Source organism: Centruroides vittatus, unplaced genomic scaffold, assembly GCF_030686945.1.
Source record: "Centruroides vittatus isolate TY-2023 unplaced genomic scaffold, ASM3068694v2 contig_401, whole genome shotgun sequence".
Classification (NCBI taxonomy): Eukaryota; Metazoa; Arthropoda; class Arachnida; order Scorpiones; family Buthidae; genus Centruroides; species Centruroides vittatus.
The window spans coordinates 738376-761087 of record NW_027122216.1 but is presented as its reverse complement, the minus strand read 5'-3'; the positions used below and the strand labels follow the sequence as shown (position 1 = coordinate 761087).

The following is a 22712-nucleotide window of genomic DNA, read 5'->3' as shown; positions in this document are numbered from 1 at the left end:
TATATCACATTCAAAAATCTGTTTAGTTTGAAAACTGTTCTAATTATATTTAATAAGCTTGTTCTTTAGTCATATGTAACTAAGTAGGTTTTGTAATGTTCTAATTATATTTATTTCTTATTTAATATTCTATTAGTTTAAAAATATTATTTATTTGTGTTGATTTAAATTAAAGTATTTTGATATGCTGATTCAAAAGAAGGGTCTGGAGTGAGTTATTATGCTATGTTAAAATATTTTTAAAATATAAATATCATAAATATTTGTTATTAAATCAAATAAAGTTTCAATATCATTTAATTAAACTTATAATGAAAATATATTTCTAAATACTGTATTTTCAATCTCATTAAATTTTTTCTAAATTCTAGGGAAAAAAATGTTCTAGCATTGCAAAACTTAGTTTAATTCAGTAATCCAGTTATAACTAATGCCATTCCAAATTCAAAGTGTTCAAAAACTATTCATCATGTTTCTAAACTTCAGTTATCTATGCCAGATACTAATGAAGATAAATCTACTAACTGCATTGTGACAGATTTGAAAATTTTGAATATGCATAAATAACATGAAAATCTCAACACCATCCTTGTATTTCTATGCATAAATATGAAATGAAAGGAAAATGATAAGAATAATGTTCTTAGTCATTTGAATTAAAAGTAGTGACAGTTTATACAGCTGACAGAAATACAAATCTATTGACTAATTATAATAGTACTTTTCTTTCTTCACTGAGAAGTATAATCTTTTAAAATCATTTCAACAAAAATTATATTCTCATTGAAATGATTTTAAAAGATTATATTTATCAGTGATGATAATGCACAGTTGGATTGTACAAGTATAACAATGATATTTCATAAGTAAAACAATCACAAGTGATTATCCACAATGTGGATGATCATATTTAGTATTTAGTCTACATAACAAACTGAAATTTCAGAAAGAATTCATACATAATGGATATCAACATAACTGAGAGAAAAGTAAAAAAGTAGATAATCACTTTCATGTATATTATTATTAAACTGAAGGTGATAGCTGTCACTTATTTTACTAAAAATGAGATTTGGATTCACTACAATAAATTAAAAATATAAACTGTGATAAAAATAAAAGCATCCAATACTGTAAAAAATGATCAAATATATTTATTGATAAACAATTTAGTGCTCACCATTTTTGAGATACAACAGTTTCAGATAATCAAGTAATTCCCTATTTAAATATCTGGAACAACTTAATTTAAACTGCTACGAGACACACTGTTACAACATATAATTACATAATTTTTAGGCTGCAATTTAAAAAAACTGTAGACCTATAAATTCCCACTGTCATCCATCTGTCCGTCTTTCCTTAATCTCGAGAACAGAGTTAGATAGATTAAAAATGAGACCAGATATGGAAAGCTTAGGGGCAGGAGACCCTGATTAACTATCTGATATAAATCATAACTCATGTTATTTCAATTCAAAATTTTCCCCTGAAAGCAGTTAATAAATGACTGGCATGACTCCATTGCTAACAGAAAAGTATGATGTACAGGGGCAAGACACTACAGTACTAATTTGAGGTGGCAAGCATATATTTTAAATGAAATAAAATTAAAAATATGATTAAAAATTGCAGCATGGCATTGTGTTGATGTCACAATAAATAATTGCTCATTTCTCTTAGAAACTGTTTCTCTTGTCAACAACATGGCAGATGTCTCTGAAGTATGTTGCTTTAGCTGCTGAAAAAGTACAGGCTGGATGTAGCAGCTGCCCATTGTGGTCATATTCAATTCATGTCCATGTAAACAACTTCTTTTTCATTAGATTTTATAAGGAGAGTTTCTTTTTCCTTCCTTCCAACAAACCAAACAATCAAATAATGCTACATATTCAACTTATATTAACAGTAATCATGGAAGGCTTACCATGCTTAAGCAAAGAAGTTTTGGACAAATATAAATGTTTTCTTTAAAACAACCTGAAAAATATTGACTAATCTTTAATTTTTTTGATAGATTGGTTGCTCTTCCTACATTTAATGTTAACTTTTCCTTCATTTCAACAAAAGTAGCATGAAATAAAATGTAATTATTTAAATTTTTTTTTATACGCCTTGCTTTTTTCCACAGTTAAGGCAACATACTTCAGATACATCTGCCATATTATCAACAAGAGAAACAATTCCTAACAGAAAAAGAAAATTCCCTGAGGCACTAATGCACAAGAGTCAAAACTTTTCCACATAAAAAATGACAGAAAGTTCTGTATTTCATGCTTTGTTAGACAGCATTCCTGTCAGGTGCTCCTATGATACATTTTTACTAAATATCCAGTAGTACTCTAAAAGCTATCCAAAAAATACATTTTATTGACAGAGAATAAAAGCAATATATGTGTAGTTCTGTCTGTATTAAAAATAGGCATTTTATATTTGGGTATTGGAAAAAAACAAAAATGTTGATCTATAAGGGGATAATGTTGACAACTAAATAATACAAATTTATTATCATAATGCATTTAAAATGTGGGTATAGTAGAAAGAACTTAATTGCTTGGAAGCTTATACAATTAATACAAAAAGAAGCTTCACTGATTAATTTTATAATTAAGACAAAACCTGTATTATAAAAAACAATGTTCAGAGAGAAGTAATTTGCATAATTTTAAAATTTAATTTACTGAGAAAATTTACAAAAATATAGTCAAGCTCTTCAGAAATCAAGTTACATTATAATTCTGTTAAGAATTACACTTTAAACTTAATTGATATGTACTGCTTAAATATGTAGATGTAACACTACAGTATTTAAGTAGTCAATATAAAGTATAACAGAAGTTTTAATTAAGTTTACAGTTGAAATTTGGGATGAATCAAATATTTTTTTAAATTTGCAATATATAGTGTTTACTTGTAACATTACTTAACTATTACTTTAACAGTTGAAAATTTTATATTTCAAATAAATGAATTTAACTAATACAACTAGTAAAGTTGTATTAATTAAAATGAATCTTTTATAATATTTTAAAATAATAACCTATTCTGTATTTATTCTGTTTCTTAAAAATAGTGTAAATATTTATACAATAGATATAAAATAGTAAAAATGTGTGTTAGTAGGATAATGAGAAAGACCAATGAACATTACATATAATATTTTTAAAAAGAACAAGAAAACTTACAGTATTTTTAGATAAAGCTTTCAATAAACACATCAAACTTTAAAAATACATGGAAATAAATATGTAAAATTTTATAGTAAAATACAAAGTTAATAAGATGAAGTGTAAAGGAAAAAAGAGCTTTCTATAACAAGTCCTCAGACAGGATGACAGGATCATTTACATTTGCATCTTGAAGACATAAAAACAAATAAAAGACTGTTTTATTTAAAATCATAATTCTATAGATTTTATGCAGAATTGGCAATAGACAGTTGTCTGTTATAATATAAGAATAAACAAAGATATTTAAACATGTTAGATGAAAACAATTCAAGAAGCATGATAACACTTAGGCTAAATACATACTGAGGCAAAATATGGATGAACAAAGTAAATAGCTGCACCTGCTCTACATCTACAAGATTTTTATCCATACTGAAAATCTTGCCAAAAATTCTATGCATAAAAGTCAATATCTTTTTATATAATAGGCTTTATTATAAATGAATTAATAAATACATTACTTCATTTGTAATTAAATAATTTCAAAACAAGTCTAATTTATAAAGTAATTTAATTTTATAGATTTATTTATTTTATAACATAAAAAGATATATATAAAATAATGCAATTATTTCTAATGTCTTTTCATACTGCTTAATAAAGATGCCAGTTTTGTCTATCTTATATCAAATATATTTTTTAAATTATTAATCATCATAACACTAATTTATCTAAAAAAATTTTTTAATGAAAATTTTCTGAAATATATCTCTGTATTTTTCATCATAATGTGTATATTTATTAATATAAATTTATAATTTAATAAATTTTTAGATTAGAAAATACTTTATGACAGCAAATTTGTAGTGGATAATTATCAGTTTTTCCTGAATTTGTTTTTCTAATATTTGTTGTGTACAATTATATTTAAATAATAAATGTTTTTAATATTACTGTATATTAAAAATGAAGAAGTTTACTGAGTTCCATCCTCAATTAGTTTTTGTGTTCAATAATTTTTATCCATAGTAATAAATTTTCCAATTAAAATTTTATTTGTATTTCAGATTTTTAAATATAGAACTGTAGGAGAAATAGATAACTGTTGATTTTATGTTGCAAACTATTGATAGATTATGAAATTTTATAAACACATTAGTTTCTTCTTGATTAAAAACAACAATTGGAAGATCAAGAGCTATGTAAATTTAATCTAAATGCAAGTTTCAGAATATGTCAATTCCATGCAATATCAGGAGAAATACAAAGATTTAAGATTATAGGAGTCAAAGCTTTTGTTTTCAGGATTTCTTTGCCCATCATCAGACTCAAATAGTTCAGTCTATATACTTAATTGAGAAATAGACAATTACCAAACATCAATTTTCAATAGAAATTAAATTTTATAAATGTTCTATGCTTAATTCTTTTACAATTTTTTACATGTTATTTTAAGAGCCTAGCTAACATAATAATTTTTAAAGACAAATCAATATTCAGTAATTTAAAATAATCTATTAAAGATCAATGTCTTTTGCTTTAAAGGAAAGAAAAACCTGATAAAGTATTTATTCATATAACAAATAAAAACAATAGAAAATAACTTTATATTTAATATCAGCTGTTATCAAAAAAATATATTCATAACTATAATTCAAGACGAAGACATAAATGTAAAAAGCACTTTTAATCAATACACACCTTAAATAATTCATATTGATTAAGGTCAAGTTTAAAGTAATGCATAGTTAAGGTAATACAATCTATCAAAATATAAATTCTTTACTCAAGTATGATTAAATAATAAAAATTATTCATCCAAATTGATCAAGAAATGTAAATAGATTTTAACTGAACATTGAAAATAGAAGAAAACTATATAGATACACTTCTGCTAGTATAATTTATCACTATGGATTATATATTAACTGAAACAAAAGAAAAATGAAAAGAAAAAACCCAATATCTTGCAAAGATTGTTCATAGCATTGGTCTATAAAGGCAGACTAAAAAAATTGTTTCAATATCCATAAACTGTTCCTTGGAATACCATACTAAACAGGTATAAAATATAACTCAAACAACTATAAATGACCATAAATTTTAATTAACAGAGCACAGAAAATTCTTGAAGTCTGACATCATACAACCCACACTTTCCAACAAATAAATATCATTATCTCTTCAGAAGTTAATTGATACTTAGTCTCTGCCCTCGGTGCATCATTCCAAGGATATTTCTGTGTAGAGGAAAACTTTTTATACCATTTATAAAAGTTAAAATATTGATACTTATTTGATTTTGTTGTTATATCATTTTTATATACAGTGTATCTCATTTGTCTTTCTTGCCAAATTCAACTCTATAAATTGTATTATCATTAAACTTTTTATCCAAAATATAATTAAAAAATTTAATAAGATAATGAACTGAAAAACTATATGCAAAGATGATTTCAAAGTAACAGTATATAATTATATATCACTGAGCAGAATGTTGGAACAGTAATTTTAAAAATAAAGATAACTTTTCTTTCTAGCATAATATTTAATTAAATATTCATAAAAATTTAAAATTATGCTAATGAAAAAGTTGTTTTGTTTTTAAACAAATATAATTAATTCATTCAGCCTATAAAAATTCCTATATAAACTTAATAAGTTTTTTGTATATTAATTTTAAAAGTTTGTTTTTTATATATAAAACTCTATTATTAAATATTTGCTATAAATTTATTATAAATTATCATTACAAATCTTAATTTTGTTTTCTTATAAACAATATTGGCTTTGTAATAATTTGAAAAGAAAAAAAGTTATCCTTATTATGGTTAAGTCTTTCAAAATAAATTTACAAAATAAAACTAAGGAAGAATTATAAAAGCAGCAGTTTATTATAATTAGTTGAAACCAATCTTCAAAAAAAAAATCTATTTACAACTAATTGAAACTGTAAATAATAAATATTTAAGTCTAAAAACTTTATATCTCATAAGTTTTAATTAAATTATAATCACTCATTTTTAAAAAATGAACACTTAAATTTTAACAATTAAGACTGAAATGTATTTTAAAGATAAAGAAATGTTTATGACATAACATCTATTCATTATATAGAATTATTACATTCATCAACATGAGATGGAAAAACATTAGATATACTTTAAGATAAATTAATGAATATATTATGTCTAATAATTTTTATGGCTCATCGTAACAACACATCCCAGAAATTGCTCTTCCAGATACAATAGAATGGTTTCCATAGGCAGAGCATTGTCTGTAATTCCTGTCTAACAAAAACCTGTCTGCCAGGGAAAAAGGTGAGTCACCAGTTCAAGGTCAACCAAAGGAGAAATAATGATAGTACAACATGTTTAAATGCATTACAGTCAGAGAGATTTAACATTGCAGAAATAATTCTGAAATTATTCAAGCTTAGATCCTATCATTAAATATATTTATTTAATATTGTCTGTTTAATTACCCATGGATGCAAAAATTATTAACCAAAAATTCATTTTTCAAAAACTTTATATTTATGTCAAAACAAATACTAGTAAATGAGTTTTATGATATTCTATTAATATCAAACTTTAATATTTTCCTGAATTTATATTGAATGAATGCTTATTAAGTTTTAGTTAATTACATGAATACTCAAGAATAGCAATTAATTAATGATAGTTTAAGCAAAATATAAAAGTATGGTATTTACACACTTCAGTATTTCATTGAACAACTATTCACTAAAAAAGCTGTTTAAAGTTAATGTAACTGTTTTTTTCTTACAGAAAATTTTGTTCAAAATCTTTTATTCTTATAGTTGATCTCTTGTATGAGTAAAAATTACTTAGAAAACATTTCAAAAGAAAAAGTATTCAATTTCTATAATTAATCCTAAAAATATTAATATACATTTCATTTTATTCTTGTTGATATAATAATTATTAAATTAATGAAAAGTACATATAATTATATTCATTAATTAGTATGTTTCATTAATTAATATGTTTAGTAATTTTCATTTTAGTATGTTTTAAAAGTATGTCTTAATTGAGTTATAATAAAAGATTTATAATATGATTATAAACAGGATTATAAATTTTGTTCTTATATAAATATTTGGAATCAACATATAAAATAAAGCATTTAAAAAAGCATTATTTGAAATACATTTCTAGTACTGATTTTATTTTCTTATAATATAAATGGTTTCTTTTCTGATGTTAATTAATACACAATAAATACTGATGATTATTGTTATTATTAACAAATTTAAATTTTAGTATATAATATTCCAATTATATTTCTTTTGTGAGAAAAAAAATATAATTTCTATAAGAAATAAATTTATCATATTTGTCTTTTCTTAAGAAACAGATAATGAAAAATGTAGTTTTACATTTTGTCAAATACATTTCGTTGTTGATAAGTAATTGTTTTGAATATTTACAATAATTTATTATAAATATTAGCATTTATTAAAATGTTTAATAAGTTTTAATTACCGTATTTTACGGACTATAAGACACTACAGACTATAAGACGCACCTTAATTTTTAAGCAATTTTTTAAAAAAATACCTATAAGACGCTACGGACTATAAGATGCACCTGAATTTTGGAGGCAATTTTTCGAAGAAAAAAGTGCATCTTATAGTCCGTAAAATACGGTATTTAATTTTGAAAAAATTATTATATTAGTATAAAAGGAACATACCTGACTTTTTCCTTTAAGCAACAAAACATTTGTTACTCGTCCAAATGGCATTCCCAAATGAATAAGATCAGTTTCTGTAGCATTATTTGGAATGTTTCGTATATGAACTACTCTTGAAGGTTTACCATTCTGTGTTTTATCCAGTTTTGCCTATAAAATTTAATTGTTATTATTATTCTCATACAATTTGAAAATTTTTTCATTTCTAATATTGAAAACAGAGTTATCATTTAGATAAAAGAAGCAATATTTGTCATCTGAACAATTTTTACATATTATATATTTAGAATTTAAAACATGTTACAAAATAAAATTTGATGTTTTTAATGACTTTACTATATTTTACAACCTTTCTTTACTTTAATTTTTCTAATAAAAAAAATTTAAATTATATAAATATAATTTTATAAATTTTAAATATCCAACAGCATAAATTTATCTATCATATGTTTTGTTAAGATCTTTAAAAACTTTTTATTGCATAAACATATAGAATATAACCTATTATTTTTATATTCCCTTTAGATTTCTGTTAATCTTATGCAAAAAGTTTGAAATATTCTAAATTTAAACTACTTTTAATACAGCAAATTTAATTCAGTAAATTATAAAAGAAGTTTCACAAAACTGATTCTAAAATTTTTTCATCTACAACATACTAGCGAGGTTGAGGCTGAAGTTTTAAACACGAAAACGTGTATGTCGGACGTTCGGCGCCGCTTTCCCGTAAGCCTAGAAGTTTGACAATGACGTTTGGAATGTTGAGCATGATTCTACTGACTTTCCAAACACCATTGTCAAACTTCTAGGCTTACGGGAAAGCGGCGCCGAACGTCCGACGTACACGTTTTCATGTTTAAAACTTCGGCCTCAACTTTGCAATTTGATAAATTCATGACAAATTTTAAATAAATAACTAACTATAAAAAATGCTCATAGAAATATTATTTTTCAAATATTAAACTCAAAATTTATGAAAAAAGTTATTTAGATGTAATATTTTATTGAAAAAAAACAATCATTTAATACCTCAGCAATACAGTTACATGATCTTTTTAAAATGAAATTTAAATATAACTAATAAGTTGAAAGTATTATTTATAACTTATAAGCATTACCAACATAAAAGAAAACTATAAAAAATTAATAAAATATTAAATTATTAGCATGTAAAATGTTACTACTAAAAAACTTTTACTAATTTTAGATTTAATTTATGAAATAATTTTGATTTAATGTTATAACCAATCATTGTTTTTAATATATAATAGATTTATATTGTATATGCAAGTAGATTTGATAATTAATTAGACGTAAAATATAGTTGGGGTAATCAATGAAAACATTTTTATTGTTTAATAATCATAATGTCTATTAAATATGGATTATTTATCTTAAGATACGTTATATATAGGATAATAATGTATCTTAGGATAAATAGTTGGAATTTACTGTAAATACAAGTCAAGAAAAGGTGAATAAATCAATCTGTCGATCTCATTTATACGATTAAAATTTAAAGTCAGTATAATTTCAGAAATTAAATATAGGCCTATATATTTTCTGTTATAACAAAGAAACTTTTGAGTAAGTTTTTCATAGCAATAATTTAAATAAAAATGTATAGGCTGTATATTTATATATATATAAATTAAGAAATTACCTTTTTGGCATCATTATTGTTTTCTGTATGATTTGGTTGAGGACTCATTACAGTACCATTACTTACTGCACCAGTTTGAGAGAGTAATTCGTCTGATCCACGCTAAAAATGATTAAAATACAGTATAAATTTAGCAATTCGGTTTAAATAAATATGAGATGTTCATGAACATGTTACGTCTAGATAATCATGATGACATTAATTATATATAGTTTTTATTTTATCATCAAATAAATATGCTGAGAGTTTATTTGGAAGTTTAAAACAGAATATATTTTTCTTTTTTAATGAAAAAATATAATTAAAAATTAACGCGTTTAGAAATAAACATTATGTATTATAAATGACTGTCTGAAAACAATGTTAACTTTTCAATATTTTATTCATCCAGTCGCTTAATTAATTTTTATCGTTTTAAATAATATTAGTGATAATGATAATAAACTATATTTTAGAATATTTATTATTATTTAAAAATTAAAGAAAGTTTTATTTAAAAAGGGGATGAAAAATTGAAAAACTTTCTTCGAAGTGCCGTTAAAGAGTTGTTTTTATAAACTGTCAAAATGTTTCCAACACGTGGTTTGCGTGGTAAAGTAACAAGATTTATTCGGAAAAAAAAAAAAAAGAAAAGGTAAAAAGTACACGTGGCTTTCTCTTTGAGTGAAGAACAGACAAAGGAAAAAAGAGAGTGGAAAAGCAACCTACGTGCAAACCATTTCGGAACGACGGACGAACTCCGACGAACTTATGATGTGGGACTTTTGTCCAGCAATACATTAAAGGTACTACAGAATTGTTAAAAGTTGGATTAAAACGTTTAGAACGCGAAGTCTTATCGTTCAATCTATCTTTGGGTACTTTCATATTTCGAGAAACGAGCAGAACTGACGCGTCACTTCGAACAAAGGACTCGTTCCAATCGTTCCGTCTACCCCTCGCACTCCCGCCAAAAATGACGACGCATTTACACCAGACTCTACTAATCGCTAAACCGGATGTGGTAAGCTACTTTGCACACGTGCCCCTTAAAAATAAAAAAAAACTCTACTGTTTCCTTTCGCAGTATTTCCACTGCTGAATAAATATTTGTAACCTAGTTTTAAAGCGTAAATGTCTTAAACTTCTATAATATAACACAAAAGAAAAATTAATAATGTAATCATTTTGCAATGTTTTGTAGAACCAGTATCTATCAGATAAAATTTTATTATTATATAGAATCATTAATAAATTAATATTTGTTTCCTTTTTTAAATATTAATGATAAGAATATGCAAAAATTTATATATATATGTATATATAAAAAGAAGGAAAATGAAAGAGAAAAGAAGGCCTCGTTTCTTATTGAATATTTTAAAAATTTAGATTTAATTAGGTACAAATTTACGCCCTTTAAACTAGGCCCGTGAAGCCCACACTACAGACTAAACAATCTCTTATTTTAACATTTCATGTTTGTTAATGTTAAGTTACATTTCGCATACGATATAATAACTAATTTTAATTGCACTTTATCTACACTTAACACGTGTTTGAGTTAAAATATTCGCCGTTGATAAATTTTCAAGAATTAAAAAAAAGAACTTCATTAAAAATATATATAATATTCAAGTTTCTCTTCTTAGAAAAATTCAAGATTAATTGAGCCGATGTTTTGATTATATAAACATTTAAAGAAATTCAGAGATAGAAATCTATGGGTAATAATAATAAATAAATTTAGTATAACAAAAGCTGTATTCGAACATTATTATTATCATTAAATAAAAATAGAAATTAACTTCAGTAAAATTAGGAATTAGAACCATTCATGGATGCGAAATTTTAATTATATACATATGAGGTGTCAATCGAGGTCAGAAAATTTTCCTCCTACACGAATCTCATTTACCACCCGGATAGAAAATTTAAAAACTTGAATACACCCTTTTTTTACAGTTATCTTTTATAAGTCGTAATAACCTACTTATTATACTCATTTGTCGTGTAAATATTCTAACTTTTACTTCTAGGATGAAACATTTTGTGTGTTTTCAACAGCATACATGTTGCATGCATTAATGTTTACAAAATGTCAGAATCATATCCCTTCAAATTTATGAAATATTTTTCAATCAATAGTTATACTTTGTTTTTAAATCAGAGTAAAAAAGTAAGACTTGAATAAACTGTATGTCTTTTTTTAATTAAGATTTTAAAATAATTGATTCTTTTCAATGGTCATAGTTCTAGAGATTTTTTAAAGCCAACTACAGTTTTTTTTGAATTAATTTTTAAAAGATTTTAACAATACTAATTATAGGTCTACAGTATCACTCTTCAAAAGTTGTTACGGATTGTTACAAGACTATTACAAATAAAATTCGATTTTTTTTAATTATTTTTTAAATATTTTTATCGACTTAATAGAAACAACAAATAGATCTATGTCCAGAACAAAGCCGTATATACGGGAGTTTGGGGTCTTAACCCCAATTTGGGAAGAAAATAATTCTAGAAAACCCATATTGTAAACATTAATAAACTACATCGCCACCCTTTTAAAAATCCTGCGCACGGCCTGGTTTATAAAATATACTAAAAATTATTTATTTATTGTTAAATATGAATTTTTATTATAAACTGAGAATGTTCGAAGAATAAACAATAGAAAATACATAATTTATTAATATTATATAGAATTAAAGATTATTATTAACAATATATTTATGTCTGTGTGTATATGTACTGTACAACGTACGTAGAGTATACGTGTGTATATATAGTTAGAGATCATATATCATTCAAACTATTTCATGAATTTACCATGAAATATATTAATATCAGACAATGAAATCAATAAATATATAATCAAGCTACAAATATATTTCCATAATTTAATTGAAATATACAATGATCAGTATAACAGATAATTTTAAATATTCTTAATAAGATAAACATCAAAATCTCAACAGGATGACAAACTACAAAAAGTAGTTAGAAATTTAATAAGGTTAAACCATAAAAAAAAAACTATACTTTTAATTACTGAATGCAACTGGCTGAAAATCTAAACGAGCTTACTTGATTAAAATAGGCTCATTTAGATCTATATAGCCTATATATTGATTGTTTAATTATAAAATAAATTAATATTTTATAAATTGCTCGATATATTAATTGATCAAAATAAATAGTATAAAGTACAATCTGTTTTACTCACAGAAATTTATTTTTCTTACTGAGTATTATTCCATTCTCATATGCTATAGGCCTAAACTGTGATTAAACCCTAATCTTATTTTAGATCTATAAGATATGACGAATGTTGCTTACTGTCATCGATTTCTTCTAGGACATTCATTCTATCAGTGGTTGCTTATTGGGATGAATCCAAGTAGGCATCCATTGATAGACTGTGGGATAGATCCACAATTTCATCTATTTGCTTATTAGCTTAAAATTCTAAGCACTGGAGGAGAAAACCATAGTAAATCAGTAAAAAATAAGAAAGATTAAGCGTTAATCTGTATAAAATATATATATATATATATATATATATATATATATATAATTAGGCATTTTAAAACATTGTAAATAAAATTTTCTAGTTTAAAATTTGACCTATATCCGTAAATCTTCATAGCACCACAGTTAACGACTCCTCTTTCCTCTATGCTCAGTTAATTATTGTGAAATCAACTACATTGTAAAGTCAATTACATGCGAAATTTAAATAATGACTGCGCAGTAACTAGGCGTTTATTTGGCTTGCTATACACAGATCATGATTCCACAGGAAAAAATTCTATATATATAAAAAGTCCCACAGCTGCACAGTTTAGAAAATGTAATATATAAGAAAAATTCTCTTATTCTTAACGCATTAATTTTATGCTCGACATTTTATATAAAGAATGTATTAATTATTTTTACAGTTTATTTATTTATTTTAACAGATACGCCGCAAAATTTTGCATATATTTTAAATAAAATATTTCAATTTTGTGTTATACATATTACTATATAAATAATTACTTTCTAAAATTAATGTACGAGTAAATCTCTAAATTCCTATTCAAATTTAGCACGCTGCATACTATTTTTTAGTGTTTTTTACTATTAGGATACTTAAAAATGTGGAAAATTTCGAAAAATATTCTTCATTAAAAATATAAATATAAGAATAATATTACAAAACAAATAAAAAAATATTACTTTGTATAAAAGTGTTACAAAATAACATTACAAAAAACATTATTTAGTACGGATGTTGAATTACAATTATTAATTCCTTTAAGAGGGAAAAATACTGAATAACATTTAATAATATTTTTGTTGAAATTTAATAAAAGTTTAAACTAATTAATAAATAATGAGAAGTAATTTAAGATGTTAAGTAATTAGAATACTCATAAAGTCGTCCATAAAACATCAGCTATTAACATTAAATGAATCTATAGACAAAATATTACTTTCAGTGAAATATCCTGGTTTGCATTTAATTAATATTAGTTTCATTTTATAATAATCCAGAAATTAAAGAAATTTACTATAATTTTTCATCATTTATTAATTTAAATATTACTTATAAACCAAATTTCTTCAATAATATAGTTTTCGCTCTATAGAATATTCTTGTAAAGAATCAAATATAAGATAAAAGTGACTATAATTCAATGTTTTTCTAATATATTAAGGTCCGTACTTTCTAAATATTATTAAAATATTCCTTAATATTAAAATAACCATAGCTTTCACGACAAATTAATGATATCAAATAATAAAAACCCTGACTGTAAATTAACTTTCTAATAAATGTTTCAAAGCGTGTGGATATATTGCAAATTTAATTTGGTGTATAAAAATCATCATCAGAAGCAAAAATAGGCGATTACTTTTAAGAATTAGACCGAAACTTTTAGTTAATTTACGATTTTGAAAGTAATATTTTTCATATTTGTTGGAGGAAGAAGAAGAAGAAGAAGAAAATCGATTTATTTTCATGAATCTATTTAGTTAGAAATTTAATTTAATTGAAGTGTACATTTTTCCTTTCTAATGTGATAATAATAATAATCAGCTTTCGTTGAAATTTAAGTAAACCAACAGTTTAATATACAAGAAAATCAAAGTTTTAATACCTAAAACTTTCGGAAAAATAAAATATCGTTGACAAAGAAGGAAGAGGATATTAAATACTTTAATTTCGTGCATTTTTTGGAGTAATTTCAAGCGAAAAATAGATTTTTCTTTTAATTATATGAGCAAATCTATCGAAGAAAATATATTTAAAATTATATAAAGTTTCGTAAATAAAAGTTTAAGTTATAATTGATGTTCGTGCACTTATTATAACGTGTAGAAAATTGAGCCAAATTAGAATTATTCAAGCAAATTGCAATTTGACAAAATTACATTATTTTATTTTATTTTAATCAAACAAAATATTCAGATTTTATTAAAATTTAATTATCTAATGTACTTACTAATATTAAGAAAAATTAACTAATACCATAATTTTGAAATCTTTTTTCAACATATCAAATATTCATTTCGATATTTAAAATATATATTATATATATATATATATATATAATCGAAGAATTTAAACAATGCTATGTATTTAAACATGTCATATAAATGGAATGGAATGAATTCTAAGAGTATATACAGTATTACTTAAAAGATTACTCTAGCATAACAGAGATTAGTTACCTTTAATTAATAAAATTGGAGATCATTAGCCTAGTGAGCTGTCCTCTGTTATAAAACTATGCATAAAAAGGATTGATAAACAAGAAATTTCAACTCTCTGATAAAATTTCATTAAAGGAAAATATGAGAATTTGAAACAGAATGTACCTTGATACAATCTCACACACAGCTGTATAAGGAAAAATGTAATTTTAATAAAATTTCGAAAAAACGAAATAAAACTTATAAAAATAATTTTTTATCACAAAAAACGCAACTTAAAATAAAATATTGCAATTTTTCCCTAATAGAAAATATACAAAAAAAGGTAATTTACAGAAGATTTCAGTGATAAAAGAAAACTGATAAATATACAAGTATAGCTATTAGGTAATTGTATGCAATGAAAATTTATACTATAAAATTATCACTGAATTTTTATAGCTTTTTTAAAATATAGTTTATTATTAAACTAAGGATATGTGGTTAGAAATATAAAGCACTTTTCATCTACCAATAGTTGCATCCTGATTTTATCGTGTTAACTGCTGGCATTTTGGTAATTACTATTAATCCTGCTGCAGCGTTCATATCCTGTATGAACATCCAGCTTTATCCCTTCTAACGTAGTTTCTTCTAATATTAGTTTAATAAATCACCTTCAGTTACTATTTTAGTTAGAGTGTAATCATACTCTTCGAAATGAACTTTGTGAAAATAAATCTCGCTGTAAAATTTAAGAAATTCTTATCAAGAAACAATATTATAAATTATTATTATTTAATTTTAAAAGTCTCTTCGAGCAATAAAGCAGTTTTTATCAACGGAAGGAATGAGATAACACTCATATTTTGCAGGATAATTATCAATGTAAATTGCAAATAATGACGCATTCTTTATAAAATTACGAAAAAATATTTTATAGTTTAGTAAGTATATGTTTTGCATAATAATCTATTGACACGATCTTCGGGATGTTTTTGCAACATAATTTTAAATTTTAATTTGTAAAGTATATAAAGAAACAAATTTTAAACAAGATTTGTTCGATGGGATAAAAAATATATTTTGCTCATTAATTAAAAATTTAAATAAGAGAAAGAGAAAAGTATGATACCTGAATAGAATAAATAAAAATATTTTGATTAAAATCGATTTTTTAATGGATACGAAACGAAAGTTTTTAAGATTATAAAGCTTTTATTTAGAAAATCTGATATTTTAATAAGTAATTCTTATGATATTGATAAAGCTTAAAATCAAATTCAGTATATTTTAGGTCATAACATATCTTATTACTCTCATGTGAATCATAGAGTGAAATCAATATTTCTGTCTAAACAAATCATCACTTAACACGCTACCTGTTATGGAAAATAATCATAAATTGACATTAACTTTCAATACTTTTCAAATAAATATAGTATATGTTTGTATTTACTACATACACAGAAACAGATGGAAAATATACGTAATAAAAACAAATATTATTTTTAAAAAACTATGCGAAATGATTACAATATTCATGTGTACGAATTCTAGACTTTTATACTTTTCATAAAATATTATTTCTGTTACTGTTCCTGGATTCTTATACACATATCCATATAATAAAGTTCAAGGACACAAAATGGCTCTGCCTCAACAACTTTTTTTTAGTATCCAACTCTCTCGACCGCAGACAGAGGCCATCTTTGTTGCAGGTTAATGAATATAAAAAGTAAAAAATAAACTGGATATTTAACAGGTGTATTTGATAAATCAACGTACTATTTTAGTAATAATAAAATATTACACACATCAAAAATATTCGATATATATTTGTAAGATCTAGAAAATGTTAATGTAAACAGCTTATAAGCCTTCCTTATTCCTCACTTTTTATTCTATCTTTACCTTTACAAGCTTGTTTAACAAATAATATTTATTCATTAATTTTTCTTTTATTTAGAAATAGCTCTATAAGTAAACATAGAGTAGATTAGTAAATAAACTATTCAGTAATATACTTTATACTTTCAATGAGAACAAAATTATTAGTCTATTAAAAGTTACTAATATGTTAAACTGTTGAATAAGGAAGAAGATAACTTAAAGAATATTTTATGTATGTTGTTGTTAATGTGATTTGTACTTTAAAGAATGTTGTTGTTCTTTTTTCTTAACTTTTTCTTCGAAATAGGACTGTAAATGAAACTATAATATATATGCATAGAAACACTTGTAGACGTAATAAGATCCGGTAGCTAGTCAAGGAGAAAAAGAAAGAAAAGGGCTGGTCAAATTCCTAAAACCTAAGCTGTTTTGATTTGAGTTTATATTATTACGTTTTTGTTTCAGTCCAATTGAAAGTGGTTAACTATAAACAATGGAGAGAACTGAAACGAACACAAAAAGAAAATTGTAGAAAATCACGTAGCCTATAACTAACGAAGGAAAATCTAGTTTTATTTTAATTTTGAACTAAAGATACTAAGGAAACTATAATTTGACAATGAGTCTAGTTGAAACGAGACTAGAAAATTCCATTCATTCAAAAAGCATTGTTTGCTTCTCCACCTGGCTGACAGAGTGGGCCCCGTATGGGAGGGAGACAGAGACGCCAGAGAATAGGGAATGGCGAACAAGAGACATTTCCTCGCAGTCCCTCTTTGCTAATGTTGTATTGAGGTACTTCTAATATAATATAAAGTATACAAGTCTAGGGCAAATAATATCGAGGCCAAACAGATCGGTTTTGCATTCACAAGTAGATCGAGTTGCAAACAGCAATGAACAAAACAGTTGGGAAAATGGTTTTTGGTAGTTTCCCGAAGGCTATAAAAACAATTTAGAACGGTGTAGGTTTTGGCAAGCAAGTTGAAATTCCAAAGACGTTCCTGTCACGCATGCCCTGCCCTCCATTTCGCATCACGAGCGCAACAGGTAGGGCCTACTCATCTTGTCCAGATGAGCGAAGACAAACGAGAACACCCACGTGCATTCTTAAAGCTAAGAGAAATAAAGTCCTTTGATATGAAATTTCAATGAAGGACAAGTTGGTCTGTCTATTTTTAATTTTTTTTAACCATAAAAGTATTGGAAAATATCACTTCGTCATGCTAGCGAGCTGTTTAATATTTCATTGAAACGAATAACTTGGACAAGGATGGGCGCGCAGTTTCTGTATAGTGTTATCCGAACGCAAACAACTACATATCATGCTATTTCGAATTACCGGAGTCGTTTAACTGAATAATTCACTGAAGAATCGCTCTCCATTGCATTAGTTTGTTTCGTTAATGGGAGATGTGTCTGGCATTGCAGACTATCCACGGAAAGGTTCATTCATGATTATTAAAAAAACAAACAAACAAATAAAAAGTTTGCAAAACCACATCAGAATTATATTCATCCTTCTTTAATTTCATTTTTATTATGTGCTACGCAGTCCATCTGACTATTAAAATACCATCACTCAACGATCAAGAATGTTAATTTTCTAGTTCCGGGTATAAGTAAAAAAACAGTCTTAGCGTCCAATTGCGAGAACCTTTACTCCTACACGCTATGCCACGTGATCAAGCGACCTGTCATCTCTCCCAAACCATATGGTCAATCGCTTATACACTTTAATTTCCTATCGAGCAACGGCGAATATATACTTCTCCAGCGCATAAGTTTCTTTTAGAATTGCGCATGCTAAAATCATTCCATCCTCCGGGGTAATTGGTGTTATGGTATGACAAACCATGTCTACTAACCCACATCGAAAAGGCGACTGGCAACAAAGCCCTCTAAGTTAATTCCACAATATGCCATATTGTAATTTTCTGCATATAATAAAAATTATCAACTCACCATTTGAAAGTACAGTCCCGGCTTGTTACTGAAGCAAAAAAAAAGAAAATATCGGCTTATAGATAGGAGATCAAGGGTGAAGTGACAGTTCAGGGGAAGTAGGCACCACCTCAGCCAAGAGAGAAAAAAGCTAACCGCTCAGTAGACTGGTGTTCAGCTGTTGCTGAATACTCTCCTAGCCAGGCTCCTAGATCGCTGTTGGCTGATAGCAGCAACTACCTCTACACTGTTGATTTTCAACCAACCGGGTGAGACCAGTGGAGCACTTTCGCTCGCTGCAACTTTTACGTACGCGTTTAGTGCTTACGTAACGTTACTTCCTGTCATTGTGACGCCCTGATGACTCACAATATAATATAGGAGGGAAAAAAATAATAATGAAACAACGATAGAGTTTAAAACTATGTAACTATAAATGGAATTTAAGTAGCATTAGCGGTCTGCGATGACCGATCTACTACCGCCGTTGATCAATAATTGTCTTCGCCACAGCAGAGCAACTGTTGTGCTCTGTTACGTGCATTGTGGAAATTTTAAGTCACTCAGGTAAACACAGGTGTCGCCGACCACCTGTTTGATCCATCAAAAAGCGTTTTCCTAGCAGAAAAACACATAAAATTTCGAACTATAACCTGTAAATATAGAATATTAATATTTTTACGTTACTAGCCGCATTTTTCTCATAATCCATTTACACTTATGAAAACACCGCGTGAATTAATTAATTAATTTTCTGCTATGAATTCATTAATTAAGACTTCCGTAGAAATAAACATTCTTCAATTTAATTTGTCGAGAATAAAGTGACAGAAACAGCAAATCTGATAACACTCTATAAAAGATTCTACAATGACATGGGTTGATTATTTATAGAGGAAATACCAGTGAAGGAAGTACTGAAGGAATTATTGGAAGGTTCAGTCAATTCCAAAAACATCAATTAACATTATAAATAAAAATATTTCCGTGCAAAAACAAGAGAAGGAAAAAAACGAAAAAATAGTCTATAAGAACTGTCTTAAAAATAAAATTATTTTGCGCAGAATACTTTAAAATACAATTCTTTTTTTTATTTTTAAATTTGAAGTATAAATCGAATACATTTTAGAAAATTATATTTGCTAAACGTGTTTTATTTAATTATTTATATTGTGTTGTTTTGAACAGGAATATAGGACGTATTTGTAATCAAGTTTAGTCGTTGTAACGACGTCCTGACGTCACTAGAATACAAGAGGTCCCTGCAGGGTGAAGGACGACCAAACTTTTGACTTTGTCAAATAAAAATGATTAAAAATATACCGTTATCGTTAACATATAAATATGATTTTTACGATAATTTACGATTACTTCATCCGATCATTAAAAAAACTGAATTCTTATCGAGTAAAATAAAGTGAACTTATCATTTTGTTTGACTAAACTAACTTAATATAAAATAACCTTTAAAAATACTTTTCCTCTGTATTAGTTAGTTAAACAATGAGCAAATATTTCACAAATAGCATAGACGTCGCATAAACATAAAAACTAAATCTATGTTAAAAAAACTATTCACTACTAAAAATAAAAATCATTTTTTTATGGGAATCGGATGACCTCCATCCTCTTCACACCTGTTGATTACAGATAATGGAGTTTAAATACCTGATAATTATTTAATCTGTGCTGTAGTTTAGCATTAAATTTAAGCGTAATCAAAAAATCCGTCCGTATAAAATTTCGACGCAAAATTAAAGTGATTCGTAATACTTTTTTCCCTGTGAATCACATTTCGATACCTTTATATGCATCGAAAAACTTATTTAAAGCAATACCTTTATATATATATATATAACTTATGCAAAAATTTGAGGATTGAAAATGAACGAGAAAGTTAAATGAAGTAGTCGCGTGCTCTAGATGTATAAACACACGATTGCTTTCCGAAGCTTCTGCTATTGCGAATTAACCAAGCGAAACGAGTTCTCTCTCGTTTAGCTCATCCTACATATTATTATTCATAAATACGTAGATAAAAAGTGTTCATGCTCTGAATCGAAACTGTAGCTTAAGTTGTTTTTTTTCTACACATTAAAACCAGAACGTAACAGTCAATAATCATCAGTTCTGATAATTACAAGTTTAAACTGCTTAATTCACTTTAGGCCTTTATAATGACCGAGTTCGATTTAATTAAAATTAGGAAATTAGTTTATACACGTGTGATAAAACAAATTGTAATCATAACTTTAAAAATCTTCTAGAACAAACAGAGTAATTAAGAATAAGCATCGGGAAATCTTACAAATTTTGTAATATATATATATACTTTTTTAAAAATGATGAAAATCTGAATTATAGAGACAAAAGACTTCTACCTAAACGACTCTATGCACGTCATGTTGCAATTCCTGGAACTAGAAAAATAAACATTACTGTAGTCTTGCTGGACTCTGCTTGCCATCACTGGAGTGTTGCTATTTCTGGGCATTCCTTAGTAGTTTCGATATAGTCCTACCGTTTGAGAAAGTATCAGAAACTATTCAGTTTACACGCTTAAAGATAAATAACAACGGCGAAATTATTAATAAATATATATATTGATTATTGATAGGAAAATTCGAAAGAATATTTTCTGTAATAAGAATTACAGTTTTTCTAACGCGTTGCGATGGGAATGATAGCTGATTCGTATGACATATAATCGATTCGGAGTTCACCATCAAAGACTGTTGATCGAATTGATTTAAGGAGTAACTGCACTCGATAATCAGCGGCATTCAATGGAGAAAATCACGTCTTTCTCAAAATCATTTCAAGGTCGCTTCTAAAATCATTATTTACAAAAATAAAAATGAATATGCACTGTATACAAGTTAAAATTAAACTACAGTATAAACGTTTAAGAGTAAAAATTCATATAAACGTATTAAGAATTCGACTTGCTAAATATATATAATATATATATATATATATATATATATATATATTAGATGATAAATTTAAATATATTTCTGCTGTTATTTAATATGTTTTTATAGAAAAGTTACTATATTTATAATATTATGTTTTCTTTCAATGCGAGGTACGCGGTTGAATGCGTTGTTTGTATAGCACAGAAGTTTCTTTTCAGGATTTTGGTCACACCCTCTGCTAACCGACCGGATATGACTTGGGTAGGTCTTTCACCCAAATTCTTCTTTGAAAAAGGATCTCTTTCCGTGACAGTCACCTAAACCTGGACACTCTCTGATCGTTCTTTTGTTCACAACCATTGTCCTTAACATATATAAAACACGCAATTTCAGAATGGTGTTCTGATCGTGATGATTGCGGTTTTCCGCTTAAATTGAGGAAAATCAGGCTAGTTCTTATCATGTTTATTAAACAGGATTCGTTTGGAATGAAATACTCAAATAATGACAGCAAAATTCCATTAATTTATAATTAGAAATGATTCAAATGTCGAATATAAAACTTTAGGAAAAAGAGTGATATTATAAAAGTATGGAAGTTCAATTTAAGGCCAATTTAAAAAATTCTGTAGCTAGGTAGTATTTAAATCTTTAATTTGAAATATTTAGATATTTAAATATCAATTAATTACAAAATTCTAAAGCTTTAAAATGTTAAATTTAATTAATTTTTTTTGCCAA

General features: G+C 25.9%; 1 protein-coding gene across 4 annotated transcripts in view; it reads right to left on the bottom strand.

Moving 5' to 3' along the window:
• Positions 1-22712, bottom strand: part of LOC136976547 (polypyrimidine tract-binding protein 1-like) — a 102900-nt gene that overhangs the window by 42167 nt on the left and 38021 nt on the right. The window contains exons 1-3 of one of the 4 annotated variants that reach the window (XM_067271880.1): positions 19075-19259; positions 9556-9657; positions 7893-8042 (exon numbers count right to left, since the gene is read on the bottom strand). In XM_067271880.1, coding sequence (XP_067127981.1) covers positions 7893-8042; positions 9556-9657; positions 19075-19077 — 255 coding nt within the window. In that variant the 5' untranslated portion in view covers positions 19078-19259. Of the gene's footprint in view, positions 1-7892; positions 8043-9555; positions 9658-10263; positions 10636-19074; positions 19260-22712 lie in introns of those variants that run through there. The other 3 variants (XM_067271878.1, XM_067271877.1, XM_067271879.1) reach the window with 3 other exon arrangements.